The sequence below is a fragment of the Rhinolophus sinicus genome, linkage group LG05, assembly GCF_036562045.2.
Source record: "Rhinolophus sinicus isolate RSC01 linkage group LG05, ASM3656204v1, whole genome shotgun sequence".
Classification (NCBI taxonomy): Eukaryota; Metazoa; Chordata; class Mammalia; order Chiroptera; family Rhinolophidae; genus Rhinolophus; species Rhinolophus sinicus.
In genome coordinates, this window is record NC_133755.1 from 170,815,044 (window position 1) to 170,838,934 (window position 23,891).

Genomic DNA, 23,891 nt, shown 5'->3' on the forward strand with positions numbered 1-23,891 from the left:
TATCAGCTAAGCTACACACCCGGTCGTTGATTACTCTTAGAGGGGAGATCAAAGGAGAACTATCTACTGAGTCAACAACTTTCCACATGATCTATTGCTCTGCCTCATGGTTTTAATGACCTCTTTAAGAATATCAAATCAGCAGTGTTAATGTCTTTACTGATGTTATAAAAATGGATAAAAAGTTTAAGTGACAAAACTGAACAGCAATACACTTAAACTTTTTTTAAATGTTGTTTCTGGACCTTAATTTTGTAACTAGTCAAGTTTCTTCCCAGCCAGCTCCGGAAAACAGCTGTTGATCATCCTGTCACTAGAATTTGGACTCACAGAAAGGACGTGGTAGTGCAGCTAAGCAAGGTCAGAATCAACAGACACACCCATCAGTTGAACATGTGTATTTCAGAGGTGGCACCAAGTGAAAGCCATGTGCTGTCGCCAGCAGCTGGTGTTGGGACACTTAGAACTGAGACCTCAGCTCCTGGGACTCCTGGGACAACTGTAGGCAGGAGTGTGGGCTCCACCTGGCTGATCCCCGTGCTTGGAAAGGCTATAGACTGTTCTTTTAATGTAGACCACAAACGCAGCGTCCAGAGTCCAATTTATCGTCCATCTGCACAACCAGGACTCTCCAGGGCTGGGGCTGGGGGCATAGGTGGGGGAAAAAGAGGAATGGGGAGCTGCCCTGACCTGCTGTGTGGACTGCAGAGGGTCCATTAGCACCAGCAGCATTTCTCACACACCAGACTCGTTATAATAGAAGCAATTTGTGAACGAAAGTTAAAGAGTCCTTCCTCCAGGGAAGATAAAAGGTTAGGAAGCTGCTAAGTGGCTCACTCTGGGAATCAGCTCCCAGGCATCAGGGAAAGCGACATCACTCCCTGTTCCCGGGTGGACTTACGGCCAGGCTGGGCGTTTGCCTGAATAGAAGAGGGAAACCTGATCTATGGAGAGACTGAAGCTGATTTTTGTAATAAGGTCAGATTGCCAGCAGCGACGCCGCCTTTACTCTGCTCAGTCTGTGCCTGAATATGGCGCGTAGCTCCCCCTGGTGGCCAGAGGGGGCAAATACATTCCAGTCTTCCTGTGCTCAGCTTTTTCTTAATCTTCGCCCCCCTCTCCCTTTTCATTGTGCCTACTCTGGTCCACCCCTGGCCCCCAACCCTTCTCCCTGCCCCCAAGAAGTAATGAACAAGACCTTCACTGTCTGAAGAAAAGAGCAATAGTAAAACCTTTCTTCTGTTTGCTTAAAGAAAGAGCCTGTGCTAATGGGGTCAGACGGGCAAGCCATGAAATGATAAATAGAAGGATGAAAAGAAGGAAACAAACCCAAGGGGCCTAAATGGACCCACCCAACGGAAAATGGACATGCACAAGAGTGTGTCAAAATCTCCAGAACACACCGATTCGTTTATCACTTATCTTGTCTTCATATAGAACAAACCTGAAGTTTCAATGAAAGAGAATTTCAGAATTTAGGGCTGCCTGAAATTTTCTGACTTCTAAACTTTTAAATATGACTGATTTCCATGTGGTGTGCGTGGATATCAGAGGCATGATAGTGGCTTTATTGTTGGCACATGGCATAGTTTGTAACAGCCCTTCTCAAAGAGTTTAGGAAACAGGACAGTTGAGAGTTGAGAAGCCTCAGATCAGTGCAACGTGTGTGTGTGTGTGTGTGTGTGTGTGTGTGTGTGTCTGTGAAACAGATGGTGAAAATATAAAGTACTACAGGTGCTAAAAAGGGAGCAGTGTTTTGCACTTTATCAGCTTTAAAACAAACAAGGATATAGAACACAGTATTAAAAATGGCAGAATTTAATATCTGTGCAGTTATTTCCTTAAAATTACATTAAAAGCTGAGATACCGAAGTAAATCGGTGCCAGAAGTGAAGTAATGGTTTAGATAAAATGCTGCTGCCTCTGGGTCTCATTCTTCCCAGCAAATTTTAAACCCTCCCTGGGTCTCTCTGCAAAGCCTTATTGACCACTAGCAGACCAACTACGGGGAGAGCTCTTCTCCTTTAAAATGAAACTCATGACTCCCGAGTCCTGGAGCGCTGCGAGGGCGGGGCCAGACCCCAACCCGCTGGCCGGGGGAGGGTCCTCCTATAATTAGCCGGGAAATGCCTCCTCAGCCCGCGCTTTGTGCTCAGCTCCCAAGGCACCTTTGGTTCTACCTAATCCTCCGAGGGTGGCTTGGCGCTTAGTCCTTTCTGATCACAGCAAGACTGCACCGGGTTGGCGTGGCCCCGGGCCGCTTCAGCCAACCGCCAGAGGAGGGCAAGAACCAGCTGCTCGTCCCATCTGGAGGTGTGCTGGTAACTATGCTGGGGATCCTTACAATCACAGGTGAGGCAGAAGCCAGGTCCGTTGTGTTCTCCCTTAGCGGTGGCAGGTGGAGTAAATGCTTTCTTCCCTCAAACCTGCATTTGGGTGGAGACCTCGAGGTCAGTGGCGGGACATACTGATTGGTATGTATTTCTCTCTGTGTGTAGACTTTTTGAACAGAACAGCATTCTCTCTTTGGCTCAGTAAAACCAACAAACCTAATGTTTCCATTTTGCCTATGTGGGAATCTTTCTGCTGTGCCTAGGGACATGTATTGAATGTATTTTGTTGGGGATTGTCTCCTTTCCCCTCGCAGAAAAATAGTTTCATGTTAGACTGGGGTGAATTTCAAAATAGGTTGTGACAGCCTACTCTTGTCATAAAATATTAAATTCCTGTTTTTGCGGAATTGCAATCTTTGGCATGTTGACCTACTTATTAGGAACTTTCAGCAGAGGTACACTTGGCGACTTTAGGGGACCGAAATGTTGGCTCTAGTTAAAGTGGTGGTTTTAGTAAAGCCATAGTTACTGTAAAATTTGTGGCTAGCAGATAACAGCATTTAGGCAATGAATAGTTAAAAATGTATGTTTCTTAAGCTTGCTTTCTAGAAGTCTGGCTGAGTATACACTATAATATTTAATACCTACCTTCAGCAAATAAGTTACATACATTAAACTTGTAGAATATACTTACAGCTCCTCTAACTTTGTGTTTGATCATTTCACCACCCCTTAAGGAACCTGTTTCCCTCAAGGAACCTGTTTTCCCTCCTCCTGTTTCCTGCCATCAAGACAAAACTCCGTTTGCTAATTTAAATTTAAAAGCCCAGCTTTTCTCTACATGTTTGAGATCATTGCTCATCAGATCGGCATGTTTTCTTAAAAGTGCACTATAGAATTTCTAGGACATAAAATTTTTCTTAATATAATTGCTTCTGCAAAGCTTTGTCCTCTTTGAGAATTTAAATGAATGTGGAAGTTTAGCCAAACTAAAAGTATCTCCCATTTCCTATAGATTAGCTTGTTTACTTTGAGATTTCCTTGAAATTCCTCCCACATGTAAACTCTTTACGACTAGCCGTTCTATTACTTACCTTGCATGAAAAATTACATGGTACCTAGAAACTATTATTTAATAGACTGTACAAAATTTAAAAGTTTAAATCACAAAATTCTCCAGGTTTTTTTTTTCCAGATTGTTACTTTTTCTATGAATGAAATATACAAATGCCCAACCCTGAGAGAGGCACCTGGGAATGTGGTTTGTGGGTGTTAAAACTGGGGGTGGGGTTTCTCCAATCATAACTTTTTTCTGAGTGCTTTTTGTATACAGCTTGATTTTTATTATATCAACTATTTTATTGCTTTATCATTTCCTGAGTTTCTTATGGGAAAGGAAGGTGGTCCTTTTTAGCACCAATTAGGAGTTAACAAACTTGGGGGACTTGAAAAAATTGATTCAGATAATCCCAGTGGAATGATACATGATCAGAAGCAACTGGAAGGAATAATTATTAAGGCAACCTCAAATAATTGGATCTGTTGCTTTCTGAGTTTTACTTTTATTACAATGTGGGTGTGGAGGACATGGCAAAATTTAGTACTTTTTCCTGGTAATAAGAAAATGCACAGAAAAATCTTAACTCCACAAATTTTAAGAGCATTTCATAGTGGAATTTTAATATTTAATATTTTAATAACATTTCGTAGTGGAAGAAATGAAAATAAAAGGGAGTTTCAGCTGTGATTTTTATTCTTCTGCAAGTTATCCTGATAAGGGTGATTTACAGTCAGTTGTCTTTAAGTAGTTGGTCAGGATCTTGAAAAGCAATGAAGACTTTAAATCGGCATTAAGGATTAATTAAATATCAGATTACTCATCTAAATAATGTAAAAGAATTATTCTAGTCCTCTGTAGTACTATGTTATGCAAGGAGCATTTAAATTTCACAATTAATAGGAAGGGAACCGGATTGATAACATTTTTGTAGAATTACTTAGGAACAAGCTTTCATTTCTGAATGTTGGGAAAAGCTGTCACTTATGGAACTATTATTCTTCCCTCCCTGGCCCTCTATACACAAACCACTGGACTGAATGCAGCAGAACTTGAATTATGAAATGATTGATAATTCAAATTATATACTATCGCCTTTCTTGAAGTCTTTCCCTCACATCACATTAGCAATAACTTAGCTTAAAAACTAGAAAATAAGTAATTTGACACACTGACAATGAAAGAGGTGTCTCCCCCCCCACGCTCCCCCCGCCACGCACTCTCCCCTCACCCCATACACACTGAGACTAACTATAGAGCATCATGAAGAATTAGGGCAACATTCTTTAAATTTAAAATAAACTGGGGAAGAAAGAGTCCTCCAGCATTCATGCAAGTTCTGGGTTATTTATAATGAACTCCTCTATACAAATCATTTTACAAGATAAAATAAAAATACCCTTCACATGGCTGCTTCTATCTACCATGAGGCAGATTAGTTGTCAAGAGACTTGTGAGACATGAGAAGAATATCCTCAGGACTGCCAGAGTAATAACTGCCTCTGTGTGGTGATTATCATTATTCCTCACAATAAGCCTGCAAAAAGTGGTTGTTAAAACCCCTTTTTATTATGAAAACAAAGTTTCTCTTGTGCTCCACAGCTACTAAGAAGCACAACTGTAGAGTACCTTGCAAAGGACCCCTTTCTTACCTTGTAGGAGATTGTTAAGAGACCAGGGAACGTCACTATCAGGCCAGGGCCAATGATGACCTGTGTGCCCCTCTGTGGGGTTTTGCTTATCTTGAGTTTTAATCCCAGTTAAACATCTCCCCAAGGAGGTTTTGTGGTTAATGAGCCTTAGAACAAGGGGAGTTGGCTGTGTAGGATCTAAGGGATGGATTTAGAATGCAGAGAATTCCTGGAAACATTCCAGGACAACGCTGCAAAATCGTAGGGGAAAGTTAACCAGTTCCAGATGTCACAGCAAGCAGTCCTGATATGCTTGGGGATTGGAGAGCATTGGTTATACTAAACTTAAAAACTGAGTGAAAGCCCCTTATAGGTGCGTCATTTTTAAAATGATCTTTCCTGTTTCCCAGCAATGTTTTCAACCGACATTCTCACACAAACAAGCATATGATTAGAATCTTCTCCCAGAAAAAGAGAATTGAAATATATGGTTTCTCTGGTAATGTCCATTTGAGAAGCAAGACTTGCATGATGTTGCTTCTACTAATGGAAAAGCCTGTCTACACAAACCATGTACAAGGCAAGACTATTGGGCGTGGTACCCATGAGTGTGTGGACAATTGCAAGGACTTTCCCCACCCTTTTATGTGGCTGTGGGGTGGGGAGAGGACCAGTGACTAACAGGACAGTGTGAAGATGGAAGTATGTGCCAGCTCTGCCTCCTAGAGGATTTACCAATTGACACACTGACCTGCTACTTTTCCAAACCTTTTTGCCATCTTGGATGCCTGGTGAGAATGTGGAGTTTCCAACAGAACCACAGCGTCAGTGAATAAATGAGCCATGTTTGGACATCATGGGCATTTGAGAGACTTGCTGAATTAATAGCAGTGTTCTTCAAAATGGCTGGACAATTCAAAGTCCCACATGAGTGATAATTAGAGGTTGTGTCAGAAAGGCCCACTCTAAAATCAGTTGTTTCTACAGGACTTTTGGGTGCCAAGAAAGTGCATCGCCAAATCAGTGATACATGCTTAGATACTCAAGCTTTTTGATTTTCGTCTTCCTATCCAGTCGGACAAATAGGCAGATAATAATTCCCTAGGGAGCTGATGTGTCAGTAATTACAGCAGAGGAGGTTTTGAGGTCATTTAAAAGTAAATTTATTAATGAATGTAAGTGTGGCTGTGAATGGACTCGGTGAACACTAGCCTATCTTTCCCGGAGGATATTATTGTTACTAGTTTCCTGTCATTCACCTATTACCTTCTTTCCCAACAGCCAAACCTGCTGACTTGGTCCTCTCCCTGCCACCCCACATCTTTTAGGCTGTTCTTTTATGCATTTAACAGCTCCCTCTTTGCTTACGAAGCTAGGATCTTTAACTAATTCAGAACCAGCATGCAGATAGCACATAAAAATACTTTTTAAAATGTTTCTGTTAGAAACAAACTCATAGATACAGACCACATTTTGATGGTTGTTAGCTGGGAGGGGGTTGGGGGTAGGTGAAAAAGGTGAAGGGATTAAGAAGTACAAGATGGTAGTTACAAAACAGTCCCGGGGATGTAAAGTATAGCGTAGGGGATCTGGTCAATAATAATATACTAACTATGCATAGTGCTGGGTGGGTACTGTGTCAGGTTATCATTTTATAAGTTTTATAAATGTGTAGTCACTGTGTTGTACCCCTGAAACTAATATTGTATGTCAACTGTAATTGAAAAATAAAATAAAATTCTTTTAAAAAAGGTTTCTGTTAGCCAGACCCTGGAAAATGTGGGCTGATTTTGGCGCACTATATGCAGTTGGGATGGGAAAGTGAAGAAGGAAGTTCAACACAGAAAGAAGGACTGCAGTCACATTTCACTCGCACTTGGTCCAAAGTACAAATGTAGATCTTTACATGACGAGAGGGAGCTAATTCAAGATGTCTGCCTTCTTTTCCTTTGAAGTGTTTATGTTGGAGGTGAAGAAGTAAATATAGGTGCAACATGGCATTTGACTTGACAGAATTTGAAAGGCACCTGAACTTTATGGGTTTGTGGATTTCCACTGTGTCTCTGATCCTGAAGATCTAGGAAGTTGCCAGACTTCCAGTTGGGGGAAGGCTGAGAGCTGTTCAATGCTGCCCTCTTCTGTTTGAAAACTTGTTCAGGAATTCGGACAATGATTTTATACATGTGAAGGTGTGATAGTGACGTAGTGTGATAGTGAACCAATGTAGATTGTCTAACAGTAGAGGGATGTAAAAATAAATTGTGCATTAATGTCAAATTTTGAAGACTATTGAATAATTTACCCAGAAAAAAACACTCAAATGTTAGTAGTGTTTATCTCTGGACATTGTTTTTATGGATGTTATTCTGATTTTCTGTATTTTAAAATCTGCTATTTATATAGATTACTTTTGGAATTGGTAAAAAGTGATTAAAAATAAGTAGTTCTGAAGGAAACAAGCAAAAAAAGAAAAGAACCTCTTTAGAGCTTTTGTTTTATTATTATTAGAGATGATTGATAGTCCTTCCTTCTAACTAGCCTTTGCAGGAAGTACTGCAGGTGGTCTGTGTTACAGGTGAGGACACTAAGAACAGAAACTTCAGGAAATTTCCCCAGGTGCCCGGTGCTAATCACACCAACCTGTCTGTAATTTTGCCTCTTTAAATCTTCTTCCCTCTATGAGAATTCTGTCTCCTTTATGGAGGGTGTGGGAAGAGTATTCTAGTATTTAATACATTGATAACATTTATATTACATTGTATAATGTAAGGCAAAGATCCAGAGTCCTCTGAAATCAGGTAGGGTGAAGCATCACCCTCTCCATTTTTGTTTTCTGTAATTTTATTATCTGCACTTGTTTACTCTTCTGAGTTACTTTTTTAAAACAGTAACTTCAAACTTACAACAAGTGTCAAAAACAAAAACAGTACAGGGAATATCCATATATCCTGTACCCGGATTCACTTATTGTTAATATTTACCTCATTTGCCTCATTATTTACTCTCTCTCTGTTAGAAAACAAAACAAAAACCAATATACAAGTTCCTGTTAAGGTAGGCATGAGATATAAAATTTTCTGAACCATTTGAGGTAAGTTATATACATCATGGTCCTTTACTCCTAAACACTTCAGTGTATATTTCCTAAGAATAGAGATATTCCCTTTCATAACCATAGTAGTTATCAATGTCATATAACTTTTAATAATTGCATCATTGCAATACTTTTAAATAATCTACCAACCTTATTCCAGTTTTATCAGTTAATCTAATGATGTCCTTTTTAGCACTTCCCCCTTGTGCTATAAGATCTATCCTTGGATCCATTACATATTATATACATCTTTTAATCTGGAACATTTCTATAGCCTTTGTCTTTTAAAACATTGACATGTTCAAAGCATGTAGTTCTCCCCATTTCCACCACATTTGTTTGTTTTCTCCTGATTCAGTTCAGGTTCTGCATTCTCAGCCACAGGTCTGTCCTTCGCAGAATATGGCCCAAAGTGGCCATCTGTCCCTCATAGGTTTATGTTGAATTCTTGCCTGATTTCCCCACTGTATAATTAATTAGGTTTTCCCTATCATTTCAACTATAAACCACGTAAATATTCTACTCCTACTCATCAACCCCCATTTAGCACCCATTGATTCTTGCTTTATCCAGTCTTTACCTTGATGATTGCAAAATGATAATCAGTTGATCTTTTGAATCTGTGAGTGGGTGGGTAGGATATATGTTTTTTCTTTTTTCAAAAGCATGACTGTAACCATGAGAAAACTGCTTTTTACACTGAAATGGAATTTGAATTGCTGTCCACATCAGACTTACAGCAATTTTCCCATCTAAGTGTGGGTGTTGACACATCTAAGTACTTTTTCTTGTCATGAGTGGCATTTACAAATTACAAAAAAGTTACAGTGGTTAATGGAGAAGAAGAATTTTAACACTTTGAAAATGTATGGAATCAATTTTTCTTTTAAACAGATAAACTTTGTGTTTTGCTCCTATTTAATGCATTGAGTAAGTGTTCTTCTGCCAGCCTTTCACCCCCCCAGAGATGCTACACACCTGGTATATGACCCCGGTCAAGTCATATGACCATTTAAAAAAAATAGACTTTATTTTTTAGAGCAGTTCTCAGTTCACAGCAAAAATGAGTGGAAAGTACAGTGAGTTCCTGTGTGTTCCCTGCCCCATGCATAACCTCTCCTACTGTCAGTATCCCCCACTAGAGTGGTACAATTGTTACAGTCCGGGATCCTACAGAGAGACATCATTATCACCCAAAGTCCATAGTTTACATGAGGGGTACTGTTGGTGTCATACCTTCTGTGGGTTTCGTAGTATCACACAAAGTAGTTTTGCTGCCCCCCAAAATCCTCTGTGCTCTGCCTGTTCAGCCTTCCCTCCCTCCTCCCCACGGCAACACTGATCTTTTACCCCTCCACAATTTTGTCTTTTCCAGAATGTCGTATAATTGGGATCATACAGTATGTAGCCTTTCAGATTGGCTTCTTTCACTTAGTAATGTGCATTTTAAGGTTTCTTTTCAGGGCTTGATAGCTTTTTTTAAAAGTACTTAGTAATATTCCAGTGTCTGGATGTACCAATTTGTGTATCCGTTCACCTGCGGAAAGACATCTTGGTTGCTTCCAAGTTTTTGCAATTATTACCAAAGCTGCTGTAAACATCTGTGTGCAGGTTTTACTGTGGACATAAATTTTCAACTCATTTGGGTAAATACCAAGGAGCATCATTGCTGGATTTTGTGGTCAGAGAATGTTTAGTTTTGTCTTCCAAAGTGGCTGTACCATTTTGAATTCCCACATATAACCATTTTGAAGTCAGTTTATTCCCCCTGTAAACTAGTTTGAGAGACCAAGTAAGGTCTACCATCAAACTCCAAGGCTCTGTGACTATAAATAACTGTAATGGGAACATGGATGAGGTTATAATGCTCAAGAAATTAAAGCTCTTACAACCTAGCCAAAGCAGTGACAGATTCCTGCCATGCTGTGTGGGTTTGAGAGTCTACTACTGAATGTGTACTTATGGCTCTGATAGTAGAGGGTTTGGCCACGTGCTCCACTTAATGTAGTGCGTATGACAGAGGCAATTCAGAGGGACCCCACTGGGGTGATGCACAGGGCCTCTTCCTTGCAGGCTTGCTGGGGGCACCCCGCGAGGAGGCTGCGCCCTCTGTGACGTGCAGGGTGGATCCCTGGGGTTGCCGTTAGCGGCTCAGCCCTTGGGCAGCCACCAACCTCCGTCCAGCGATGGGGCAGCCGGTAAAAGAAGATTGGGCCTCTCTGGCCTCTGTAGGGTGGCTCCTGATAGGCAGCGGCGCACACCATGCCCTGGTGGAGTAACTTATGCTGTGAGTAGCGTGAGCCCGCTCGCCCCCCCCCATCCCTCCACTACCCTACCCCCGCGACATGGGCGGGACAGCTCTGAGGGCCACAAAGCCTCTGTTAGTGGCGGCCAAAAATGGGTGTGTGGGTTTACATGCTTCTGCCTTCGGCTTGCATTGACCAAGCACGTGGGGCGGTGTTAGGAAAGGATGAGGCGGAAACCGGGTGCACCCGACTCCCGGGGCCGCAGAGCCCCTGCCACCCCTGGACCTCGGCCCGGGCCTGGACAGGGTTTGCCGAGGCCCCAAACACTCCAGTCACCGAGCCTTAACTTAACCTGGAGAATTAAAACAGAACTGCAGTGCAAGGGATTCCCCAGGTCGCACGTTTCTTCTTGCCTGAAAAGGACACAGCCTGGAAGACTGGCATGAAAGGGGATTGGAATCGAGATTGTGCCAGCTGGAGTCACTAGGGAAGGCCTTTACAGGGGAAGTGGACGGGAGCAGAGGTAGAAAACGCTACAGGCCTCAAAAAACCACTAGGATTTAGCAAAGGCCAGAAAGTTGTTTCCACTACGGAGCCTGGAGGCGAGCAAAATGCGTGATGCGAAACAGTGGAGCAGGCGTGCTACTGGGGCTATACTGTGTGTGTGTGTGTGTGGGGGGGGGGGGGTGTAGCCGACTAATAGAAAACGAGACCGAAAAATGGGATCTAGGTTTCAATGTGGGTTTGAAGCTGAGTGGGTAGCCACGTGAACGCACGTGGTTTGGGATACAAACCTGTAATGTGCAAGTATGTGATCATAGTTGGCGTTTATGTTAGAAGCTAATTTCAGCGGCCTTGGCTGCCAGGCTCCATAGTGTAAATACCGTCTTGGTCCTGCAGCCATTAGGGATGTTGGACAGCTTCCTGATGTGATCAAAGTAGTATGTTAGGAAGCATGGCATCTTTATAAGGTCTGTACAGGTTGGGCGGAGTGCAGAAGGCGAGTGCAAAGTGAAATCAGGGGTGAGTTCCGTTTGCCCAGCCTTTGTGCAAAGCACAGAGGCATCATCTGGGCCAATGGTGGGGGTGGGGGGGGCGGGATTTATGGAAGATAGTTCTGACAATAGTAGCTCCTAGGATTACTTAGGTCAAAAGAGACCACAGACCAGTAGACATGATTTAAAATTTTTCTGTGATCCTATATACTTTTTAAAATGTGTTCAGCCCATTTATCACTCTATATAAAGAGAATATCTGAATATTGCTAAGTTGTACTGTACTATCAATAGCTGTTTTGTCCGTGCTTTGCAGCTGTTTATCTTTGTTTCCCTAGTTTTGACTGTAAACATTCTAATCATCCCAGAATTTAATAAAAAGTATTTTAGAATGAAATATGGAGGGAAAATGCAGGGGTCAAGGGGATGGAGAATCGTGTATCTAACACCTGTTTTCTCCCACTTTCAGCAAAATGTCTACATTTGCTAAAGAATTCTAGAAATGTTAGTTATGAGTATGTTTTTACCTCATGCTTGTTGGCAGGAAATTTGTGTTTGTGTTCATTACTAGTAAAATTGTACTAAAATAGTTTATTTTGGGAGTTTGATTTTTTTTCTCTAGTGTATTTCCAATGATATCATTCAGCTTTTTAGAAAAAAGTCACACCTCTTGTGTTGCATTAGAAGTGTTTGTGGAAAGTTTTCTCGTGAGCATACTTTTATAACTGGGGGCATTTGTAAGTAGTAATTCATGCCATAGAAATGCACTTAATTTAAAGAAATCTTTAGATTTATATATAAGCAGGTTTATAAGAACAAATGGAAACTACCAGCATTTTACTTTTATAAGCAACTGAAAAAATCCAGTTCAATTGACCCTACAGATGAAATGAACTGAAATATGGCCTAACTACAGAAGAAAATTCACTTAATGTTATTTCATTTAAGTAAATTATACTTGATGAATGACACAAATGCATATTTAGAGATAATAATGTTCCACATTTTAAAGGCTCAGACTGCTTACCATGGTCCAGGAAGATCCTAGGTAATTGCCTGTAAAAGAACGAACCATATTTTTTGTTAACGCTTGTCCTTAATAAGTAATATGTGAATCTTGATGCAGTAGTATTTTTTGTTTTTCTATTGGGGAAGGGGAACAGGACTTTATTGAGTAACAGTGTGTACTTCCGGGACTTTTCCAAATCAAGTTGTTGTCCTTTCAATCTTAGTTGTGGAGGGTGCAGCTCAGTTGCCGGTTCAGTAGCCGTTGTTCGTAGCAGGGGGCGCAGCCCACCATCCGTTGTGGGAATTGAGTCAAACCGGCAACCTTGTGGTTGAGAGCCCATGCTTCAACAAACTGTGCTGCCTGGCCACTGGGGAGCTGAGCAGCAGCTCATTGACTTCATTCTAGTCGCTGAGGGCGCAGCTCGCTGGCCCATGTGGGAATCGAACCGGCAGCCCCGTTGCCCAGAGGTGGCGCTCTAACCAGCTGAGCCACCTGTCCTCCTGCAGTAGTATTCTTGATGCGGTAGAAGGACTATAAGGATCAAAGTAGAAGTTATGTCTAAATTTATCTATTGGAATTTTTTTTATAAAGAAGTACTCCCCACTTCCTGTTTACTTCTTAGCATCACTTTTGATTTGTGGATTTTTAAAAATAATAATTATTATTCAATGCATTCTAACTCATCACTGTCACTATTTTTTATGTTTAAAAAATAGTGGACCAGAGGGAGTCCGACTTCAAGCTAGCTCCTGTGTCCTTTCGATATGTCCCCCTCGGCTTTTGAGCACCTCCTTTTTGTCATGCTTCATTGTTCCTCTTGCTTTCCCTGACCCAGCCCGGAACTTCCCCAAGGAGTTCTGATCTCTTTTGGGGACTTGTTGAAAAGACTAGATTAATTATCACATAAAATGCCCCTCCTTTAGATTGTCTAGATACTTATTTGTGTTGTTACTTAGCTTATTTCTCTAACCCTACATTTCCTGTAAATTGGAAGTTACGTCTAAAACTTGATGGATTCTAGATCATGGGTGTGATACGTGGTTCCATTTTGCCTTGCAACAGAATGTACATCTGGTTGATCCACCTACCCTTCACGATCCTGTGGTTACTTATATATAAAACTAATTTTTTGATAGTTGAGATTGTTAACTTTCCCTTTATAGGGAACAGAAAGAGCAGAGTGTAGTACCTTGGAACCTGAATTTTTAAAGATCATTTGAAAGAAGTAGACACTGCCTAATGTATTGAGATTCACAAATACTGATAAGACTCTTACCCCATCCTGGAATTGCCTGACATTAAAGAAAGTATTGATTGGTTGTGTTTTTAAATATTTAGTTTTCTTGAATGGTCATCATTTTATCCCCTTTTCTCCCCCACCCCTCTCTTTTTGTCTGTGAATAGTTGGACAGAGAGAATCTGAAGATGTGAGTGAAAGAGACTCAGATAAAGAGATGGCTGCCAACTCATCGGTTGTTCAAGATATCACAAAGGATGGGCAAGAGGAAATGCCTGAAATAATTGAGCAGATTCCTCCTTCAGAAAGCAATTTAGAAGAGCTAACACAACCTGCTGAGTCCCAGACTAATGATGTTGGATTTAAGAAGGTGTTTAAGTTTGTTGGCTTTAAATTCACTGTGAAAAAGGATAAGAGTGAGAAGTCTGACACTGTCCAACTACTCACCGTCAGAAAAGATGACGGTGAAGGAGCAGGAGAATCAGATGGGGCCGGTGACCACCAAGAGCCCAGCCAGGAGACTGGAGAAGCAATACCCAAAGAAAGTGAGCTGAAAAAATCTACAGAGAAACCCGAAGAGACTCTGAAACATGAGCAGAGTAGCACAGAAATTTCTCTTCAAGCTGAGTCTGGTCAAGCACCAGAAGAAGGCAAAGATGGAGAAGAAAAACAAGAAAAAGAACCTACCAAATCTCCTGACTCTCCAACTAGTCCAATGGCCAGTGAAACAGCATCGCCCTTCAAAAAATTCTTCACTCAAGGTTGGGCTGGCTGGCGAAAAAAGACCAGTTTCAGGAGGCCTAAGGAGGATGAGCTGGAAGCTTCAGAGAAGAAAAAGGACCAAGAGCCAGAAAGAGTAGACACAGACGAAAACAAAAAGACAGAAGATACCTCTGAGAAACTGGCTGCTTCTGAACAGCCACACCCACAGGAGACCACAGAGAGTGTTAACAATGCCAGATTATCAGCTGAATATGAAAAAGTGGAGCTGCCCTCTGAAGGTCAAGTGCAGGGATCTCCTGAAGAGAAATTTGCCCCTTTGGCAACAGAAGTATTTGACGAAAAAGTAGAAATTGTTGCAGAAGTCCATGTTAGCACTATAGAGAAGAAAACTGGGGAGCCGAAAACTGAGGTAGGAGAAATGGAAGAGTCCTTGCTATCTGAAAAACTGGTTGAAACCAATGCTGAACTTCGGGAAGGCGAACCTGCCGAAGAGCTGGTGAAGACCAAAGCAGTGTGTGCCCCTGGAGGGGACCATACCCAGCCATCTGAACCAAGTCCTGATGACAAAGCATTGTCTACACACCCTGAAGGCATCGTAAGTGAGGTAGAAATGCTGTCATCACAAGAGAAAGTTAAGGTACAAGGAAGCCCTTTAAAAAAACTTTTTACTAGCACTGGCTTAAAAAAGCTTTCTGGAAAGAAACAGAAAGTGAAAAGAGGAGGAGGAGATGAGGAGTCAGGGGAACATCACCCAGTTGCAGCAGAGTCTCCAGATAGTACAGATGAACAAAAGGGCGAGAGCTCTGCTTCATCCCCCGAAGAACCTGAGGAGATCACGTGTCTAGAGAAAGGCATAGTGGATGCCCACCAGGAGGAGGAAGTTGAAGAGGGAACTACTTCTGATGGAGAGAAAAAGAGAGAAGGGGTTACTCCCTGGGCATCTTTCAAAAAGATGGTGACGCCCAAGAAACGTGTTAGAAGGCTTTCTGAAAGTGATAAAGAAGATGAATTAGATAAGGTGAAGAGTGCCACCTTGTCATCCACAGAGAGCGCAGCCTCTGAAACCCAAGAGGAAGTAAAAGGACATGGAGAAGAGCAAAAGCCAGAAGAACCAAAGCGCAAGGTTGACACTTCAGTCTCTTGGGAAGCTTTAATTTGTGTGGGATCATCCAAGAAAAGAGCAAGAAAAGCATCATCTTCCGATGAGGAAGGGGGACCAAAGCCAATGGGTGGAGAAAGCCAAAAACCAGATGAAGCAGGAAAAGACAAAGAAGCAAGACCAGACACTATCCCTGCTAGTTCCCAAGAGCACGATCAGGGGCAAGGAAGCTCCTCACCTGAGCAAGCGGGAAGTCCCTCTGAAGGGGAGGGAGTCTCCACCTGGGAGTCATTTAAAAGATTAGTCACTGCAAGAAAAAAATCAAAGTCAAAACTGGAAGAGAAAAATGAAGACTCTGGAACTGGTATAGAACATTCAGCTTCAGATATTGAACCCGGGAAAGAAGAGTCTTGGGTTTCAATTAAGAAATTTATTCCTGGACGAAGAAAGAAAAGGTCAGATGGAAAACAAGAACAAGCTGCTATTGAAGATACAGGGCCGACAGAAATCAACGAAGATGATTCTGATGTCCCAGCCGTAGTACCCCTGTCTGAGTATGATGCAGTGGAAAAGGAGAAAATGGAAGCACAGGAAGCCAAAAAAAATGAGAAGTCTCAGGTGGTTTCTGTGTCTGAGGAGCTCAGTAAGAGTCTGGTTCATACGGTGACAGTGACTGTCATTGATGGGGCAAGGGCCCTTCCCGATATTGAAGAAAGGTCACCGTCTTGGATATCTGCTTCAGTGACAGAACCTCCCGGACCAGCGGAAGATGAAGCCAAACCACCAACTGGAGAGGTATTTGAAAGAGAAGTCACTGCAGAGGAAACCCCCGTTGTTACTAAAACTCTGCCTGAGAGCCAAGATGCTGGTGATGACACGATCATTAGTGAGGTGGAATTAACCTCTGAAGCTGTGACAGCTGCAGAAACTACAGAGGCATTTTGTGCTGAAGAAGCCACGGAAGCTTCTGGTGCTGAAGAGACCACCGACATGGTTTCAGCTGTTTCCCAGCTGACTGACTCTCCAGACACCACAGAGGAAGCAACGCCAGTTCAGGAGGTGGAAGGCAGCGTGCCAGACATGGAAGACCAAGAGAGGCGAACTCAAGAGTTCCTACAGGCGGTGGCAGAAAAAGTTAGAGAAGAATCACAGCTGCCTGATACCAGATGGCCAGAAGACACAGTTCAGCCAATGCCAAAAGTAGAATCAAAAATACTAGAGAAGGTGGAAGAAGCCGAAGAGGATTCTCAACTGCTGGATCTGAAGAAAGAGATGGATGTAATGGTGAAAGTATGTGCAGAAGAAACTGAAATGGAGAATTTGACACAAGGGAGGGTAATTGTGCAGGCTGCCCCAGATTGCTTTGAAAAAGTTCCTCAAGTCACAGAGGATGTAGAATCCAGTGAGCTTATAACCACTTGTCAAGCTGAAACCTTGGCTGGGGTAAAATCAGAGATTGTACTGGAACAGCCTGTTGCCCCTGACTCAGCTGAAACTCTTACAGACAGTGAGACCAATGGAAGTACCCCAGTTGCAGATTTTGAAGCGCTACACATAACACAGCAAGACAAGATCATGGAAATCCATGAAGAGAATGAGATTGCATCTGTTACACAACCACAGGTCACAGAAGCAGAGGCAGTTCCTGCACTGAAAGAGATGCCTCCAGCAGCACCTTCTGGTTTTCAGTCCCAGGAAGAGAATATAGAACATTCAAAAATGGACGATGTTCTAGAACATACAGATAAAGAGATATCCATGGACATTGGACCCATTCTTTCAAAGGCTGAGGTGATTCAAGAGGCTGGCCAGTTTACTGATGAGGAAATCAAAGATGGACCATTTCTAGAAGGACTTGAGGTGTCTACAGACACAGAAATAACGGTCAGTCAGAAAGAGAGCATTGAAGATGCCCCTAAAGATGAAGTTACTCCAGTTACTATAGAAGCTGACTTTCAAAAGAATGATATTGAACTCCAGAGTCATACGCAGTCTCTTCCAACCCCAGTGGAGAGAGAGATGATAGTTCAAGTAGAAAGAGAGGAAATGGAAGCAAAGCCAACCCCAGTGAATGAAGAGAAACTTGAGCCAACACCAGCTGAAGAAGAACTCAGTAAGCAACTGGTTCAGACCGTTCATGCGACCGTCCTAGATGGGGAAAAGGGAGTTACCCGTTTGTATGAAAGCTCTCAGCTAGTTCAAGAGGAAGTGATACGCACAGAAATGCCAGTTCAAAGCTCTGAGGCATCATTACCTCTCATAGCTGCAGCAGTAGAGGAGAAGGTCTTAGGAGAAACTGTCAAGATTTTAGGAACAGCTGCACCTTTGGAGTCTGCACGTGCACATTTAGAACCGGAAGAAAAATCCTCTGCAAAAGATGAAGACTTGACTGCTCAGCGGGGGAACGTGGCAGTGCCCTCAGGAACTGAGTCTCAGGCAGAAGCAACACCAGTTGGAGTATCTGCTACCCCTGGGAAAGGCATCAGTGCTGACCTGGAAGGAGATAAAACCACATTCCAGAAAGGGGAGGCAGGTGAAGACCATGAGCAGGTTAGTCGTCAGGAAGTCCGAGTGAGTGAAACAAGAGAGGAAGATTTCAAGGCTGAAAAGGAGATTTTGAAACTTAAGACTGAGAGCCATAAAATTGTCCAAAATGTGATTCAGACAGTCGTTGACCAGTTAGAAAGTCCAGAAGAAACAGCCACTGATTGCCAGACACCGGCTCAACTGATAAAAGCTGACAACCAGAATGCTGGACAGAAGGTTGAAAAAGAAGAAGGGGAACTTCAGGCCTCTGTAGGGGATGAAACACAAACTGCTGCCGTCGAGGCGTCCGCACTAACCACCATGGAACATTCAGATATTTCCAAAGATGTGAATGGAGCTGCAGAAGAGACCATGACCACTGAGGTCAAAAGTGCCAGTGTAAATGACCAGCAGCTTAAAGAAGTAGTTCTCCCAATCCAGGAAGAGAGAGAAGCAACTGGAACAAAGTCTGTGCTGGAAGGTGATGACCGTGCTGGGTTAGGAGAAAGAATAGAGAAGTCACTGTCTGGATCCCAAGAAGATGAAAGAGGTGACACTGTCAATGACCCTGAGACCCAAACCTCAGCCCTGGAGAATGCTGAGCCGTTAACCAAAGAGTCCCCAGATGCAAATGGACCCAAACTCAACGCAGTAGAATTTCAGGATGCAGAAGGGCATAGCGAGTCAGGAAAAGAGATCAAAACACAAACACAGGAGACACAGAAACGAGATAGAGAGGCAGCAACATCAGAAATGACAGAATCCTAAAACATCATGTAAGTAGTCCTTTTCTTCTAAATTTTTTTCCGGGAGAACTTGAGATCTTGCTTTCTGGCATATGTCATCAAATAATTGTGGTTTTATGCAGAACCCCCAATTGGGGAAATAACTATCAACTGGATGTAGGTTAATTTCCTTTTTTTTTTCTCATTGAAATGCCAGTATTATAGGTGTCATGAAAAAAATAATTTCTTTTTACCCTCAATGTGGCTGCTTTCAAAAAAAAATAATAAAGGGGCATGTGTGTACACAAGTGTGCGTGTGTGTGTGTGTGTGTGTGTGTGTGTTGGGCCGAACACCTAAGAAATACGTTGTGCTCACTCAGCCCCATACCAACTAGTCTATTGAATTTTTTTTTTAATAACTAGAAGCCCAAAGAAAGTGTATATTTTACTGCTTGAAATTCCGTTTATTGCTCTGTAGGGGAAAAAATGGATTTTTTTCCAATAGGAGTCACCAACATTTTTTTTTTTTTTTTTAAATTCAGGCATGTGACGAGCCAGACTGTTGGTGTCAGGGAACTGCAGGCATTCGTTTTGAGGTCTCCGAGCGTAATATGTTATGGACCCTCCCCCTCTTTATTATTCTTACGGAATTAAACTGGTATTAGGGTCTCCACTGACGGCAGCTTACCTTCACCACTATTCTGTTGTTAGATAAAAGAGAGAAGAAAAGATTGCAGTTACTTTTCATTCATTCTTTCTTCTACAGTTACACTCTTGTATTTGCAAGACCAGAACATGAAGACAAGAAATAGAGGAAAATCAGAGCTGCTGATGAGACTCAAGACCAATATTTCAGAACTTTGGGAACCGAGGAACAGGCACATCATCCGATCTCATTTCTAGAGAACCCCCGACAATCCTGAGGCTTCATCAGGAGCTATAACCACTTAACATTTCCTCTTTTCAAGACCACCCTGTTGTTTGTTTTCCCTTGCTACCATATAATGTTTCTCATTTAAAGTCCTAAATTCTTAACCTGGAACTGGAGTTGGCCATACCTACTTCTGCTTCTCAAACTGGAGTATCGTTCTTTATGTATTTATATGTATGTTTAAGTAATCCTCCTCCTGTATCTATTGTATATTTTTTCTTAATGTTTAAGGAAATGTGCAGTATAGTACATTTCTTTTGTATCACACAATATATGACGGGGCATGCAGCTACGGTGAATGAAGCCTTGGGAAGCGCTTTAAGCCTCCATTATAACCTGTGAAAACAGAGCTTCCTAGAAATAACATTCCTGATCAGAAGCTACAATTCTTATGTTAAAATTCAGTAAGGACTAGGTCTGTGTTTAGTACAACTCTGAAATTGGTCACTTTCCTATTATGCACAGTGTGCTAAAATGAAGAAAGCATTTTTTTGGAAACATACAGAATGTTCCGTTGTTACTGTGAAATTTTTTCTTTCTGGCCCAGTGGAAGTTGGAAGGAAGTTTTTTTTTCAGTAGCGGATTAATTTTTTAAGTTTTTTTTCTCCAAATTGTTACAGTTGTTTGGACAGATGAGTGTGCTTAATCCTGAGGCATAGTAGTGAAATGTTTTTCATACTATCAGGAAAAGAACTGACTCTTTTAAGATTTTGATTCTACTCTTACATGCTGGCCCGTATTCAAACACAGCATGAAATAAGTCAGGTTCTCTACACATGGTATTTTGATAGATGCTGGATTGTGTCTGTGCCATATTTTGCCCACTCTTTTAAGAATAATGTTGCATTATATTATGTTCATTTGGATAAATTGTGATTTGACAACTAATTGAAATAAAACATTTGCTTCACTTAGATTTGCTGGTTTTATTAGATACTAGAAAGCCTGGAACATATGTTTGCTGCCTTCTAAAAGCAGAAAAAGCTAGAACTTTGTAATGTAGTTGCTACATGATGTCACCACTTTACCCCTGTTTGAGTTGATTTTCAGAGGAAATCATAGCAGATAGTTATCTGCCAAAATAAACCAGGAGCTTTACAGATTGACGGTACTGGTATGTATAATGCCACCATCTGGAGGTGTTTTCCATAAAAGGTTGATTTTCTGTGTTAATATTTGTTAATGACTAACGTTTCTAGAAAGAAATTTTAAGGCTTAATAGTAAATATGCCTTGCCTAACAAGTGATCTTGGAATTTTCTTTTTAATACTAAAATGATTTAAGATTCTTATTAATAGATAAAGGATTCTGTCAAACCATCACCACACAAAGAACAGTCACCTATCTACCATAAAATTCCACTTTTTCACGTGTAGAATTGGTCTGGCATATATAGTTCGTAAATTTTACTCAAACTCAGTACTCTAGTTTGAGAACTTCTTTGACTGCCAATTAATGATTTTTAAAGCATAACATTCTAGAAAGACTAGAATAGTCTTAGCAGAAAGATAAATTGCTATTAAAACTGGAAAGTCGTTTCTCATATACCAACCAACCTGACTACAATAAATTGGCTAAAGTAGAAAGATACCTCATAACAGTGTATGGCCTTGTAGTTGGAAAACATTTAGTATTCTTTTTAGGAGTTACTCTCATATATAACCACCTGTGTTTAATTATTAAAATTAAAAAAACAAAACAAACCAAAAACCCTATGATCTATAAACAGCTTTCTTTTGCCAACTTGAGACTTAACAAAACACGAAGTGCTGGTGTCAGTTTTTGAAGATCAACTAAAAAGTATTGGAGATGACAGCATTTGTAGGGAGTTCATGACAGAGCCAAATATTGACTTAACTTCCTGCCTGTGGCAGGAAGAAACTTTGTGCTATTTTGAACAGATTAAAGATTTGTGTAGTCTGGTAAACAGTGTTTTGGTTTCAATTCCATCCTGCCACCTCATCCCATTTGTATTGATTGATATGTAGCCAGGTCATCACAATTGGTCTGCTTCATGACTGTGCTTTTCCTCCTATACCTGGATGTGCCCTGGATTACTTCTGTACAAGCTCTGTACCTACGTCAATTAAGCAACGCTGTTTTATTAAGAGGGATGCTATTAACAGTAACATGAAAGGACAATTCTGTATTCTAATTCTAAAGCAGCTGTTAATTTATGAAGTTCATAATAATCAAATGTAAACTGCAGAAATTGGAGCAAGTGCCTAAATTTTGCTATTTTTGGCATTACTATGGAACCATGTACAATAGAAAGCAATGCAAGACTTATAAACTCTCGCCACTTCTTGTAATTGAGGACAATAAAATGTTCCCCTTCAGGTTATTTTGCTAATGGTACAGGAATTGACTCTCTCTGTACACATTTACTTTGTTACAGAATTTTCCTTTGATATTTGGAGCTACAGATAGTCAAGGGCTGAAATCTTTAGCTTTCAGTGTAAGCTTCAAACCTAGCAGTTTCCTTTAATCTGAGACAATATTTGATTCCTGGTTCTGTTTGGGGGCAAATTTTTCATTTATCGAAATAAAATGCAACCTAATTAAATGCCATGGATTTTTCTCCCTGTAATTTTTAAAAACAATTGGGGAATATTGGGGAACAAGGTGTTTTTCCAGGACCCATCAGCTCCAAGTCAAGCTGTCGTTTTCACTCTAGTTGTGGAGGGCGCAGCTCTCTGGCCCATGTGAGAATCGAACTAGTGACCGGGTTGTTAATGAGTACTGCGCTCTAACCAACTGAGCCAACCGGCCACCCTTCTCCCTGTAATTTAATTCAGGTTTGATTACTTTTCTCTTTACTGTTGGCGATATTCATCTGCTTCTACTTTTAACTAGTAGGCATCCTTTGCCACACTGTCCACAAAGCATCATGGGAGTTTGGAATATACTAGGAGATGTGTGAATGCATAAAAATCAATGATTCTTAACATTTTTCGGTCAGGGACCGCTTTAATTAGAAACTTATTAAACCTCTGGCTGACCTCCAACTCACAAAAATGAACACAGTTTTATGTACAGTTTTTGAATAGTCACAGACACTCTGAAATCCTAACCAACAACCAGAACTAAGGGTAGAAACCCCTTATCCAACTCTTCAAGAAAGGAAATGGACACAGTCCAAGGATTCTAGGTAGTAAGAGGCTGGAACCTGAATACAACAAATGTCAGATAACCAAGTCTACATGACGATTGATTTACACTGATTCTGGACAGGTTGTCATCTACCGGACAACCTGGCACAGTTTTTGTGTAAATGTAAGTTTCTCTTCACCACCAATTCCTCACCATCTCTAGCCTAGATCACTGGAATTAGGGAAATGTCCTGGGGCCTACTTTTATGTATGAAAAGGTTGAGATTTAGATCACCAGCTTTTTAAGTGATAACAGGTTTTGGTTCAGGTAACCAGGACTTGGGGATGGCATGGTAGTGAAGATAATTTTTTTTTTTTTAATGCTGTCACAGCTTAAAAATCAACCCCATTTTTTGATACTGAAATATTACCAGCTTATTAACATTTTTTTAACACCAGAGAAGTGTTACATCTAATCTCTTAAAAGAAGCTTCACTATCACACTCGTATTTGGAGACCAGAGATTAACATTACTAAGTGATGAAATGAGGACCCTATGTGTTATTTTCCCACAATAGGATATTGAGTACTAAAGCCTAGCTCTAACAGCACATTGTGCTTTTTCTTCTATTTGTTCTAAACCAGATAACTTGGTAAAATTAATGAGCACAGAAGCAATACTATAAATTACGCTAATGTAAAACCACACTGCGCTTGATCTTGCTTATCCCTGTTAGCCTTAAGAGCTCGCTTAATTCCTGGAAAAGCAGATGGCGTTGCCTGTAGAACTGGAAACCTGAACACAATTAAGGTTCTTTTTAAAGACTTTACAGAAATGATACTGCAGAGTTGGCCAGCGGGCCATTTTAAGGAATGGGATTAATTCTAAGATGTCATTAAAATTTTAGCAGGAAAAGTGGTGCCATCCACCCTACACTAATGATTCCCAAGGCAATGCTGAGGGTTGTGGCACCGCACCATTCTACTCTCCTGTAGAGTTTTTGGTTGTCCTAGTGGCTCGGGTGTTACTAGAATTTAATGAGTTGGGACCACAGACGTTTGTGATCCTGCAAAGCCCAGGACAGCCCTTCTTAAGAAAGGATTTTCTACCTTAAATGCCAGTGCATCTAGAGAATTGCTTCTGGCTTCCAGACAATGAAAGGCTGGAGATTGTGAGGAGACTAACATGTTAT

General features: G+C 41.3%; 1 protein-coding gene across 4 annotated transcripts in view; it reads left to right on the forward strand.

The window, feature by feature from the left end:
* AKAP12 (A-kinase anchoring protein 12) overlaps window positions 1-22,177 on the forward strand; it is an 82,865-nt gene extending 60,688 nt beyond the window's left edge. For 2 of the 4 annotated variants that reach the window (XM_019735441.2, XM_019735442.2), the window contains 2 exons: window positions 13,770-18,726; window positions 19,442-22,177. In XM_019735441.2, the coding sequence (XP_019591000.2) occupies window positions 13,770-18,718 (4,949 nt within the window). In that variant the 3' untranslated portion in view covers window positions 18,719-18,726; window positions 19,442-22,177. Of the gene's footprint in view, window positions 1-2,116; window positions 2,353-13,769; window positions 18,727-19,217; window positions 19,422-19,441 lie in introns of those variants that run through there. The other 2 variants (XM_019735443.2, XM_074333707.1) reach the window with 2 other exon arrangements.
* The last annotated feature ends 1,714 nt before the right edge of the window (window positions 22,178-23,891 follow it).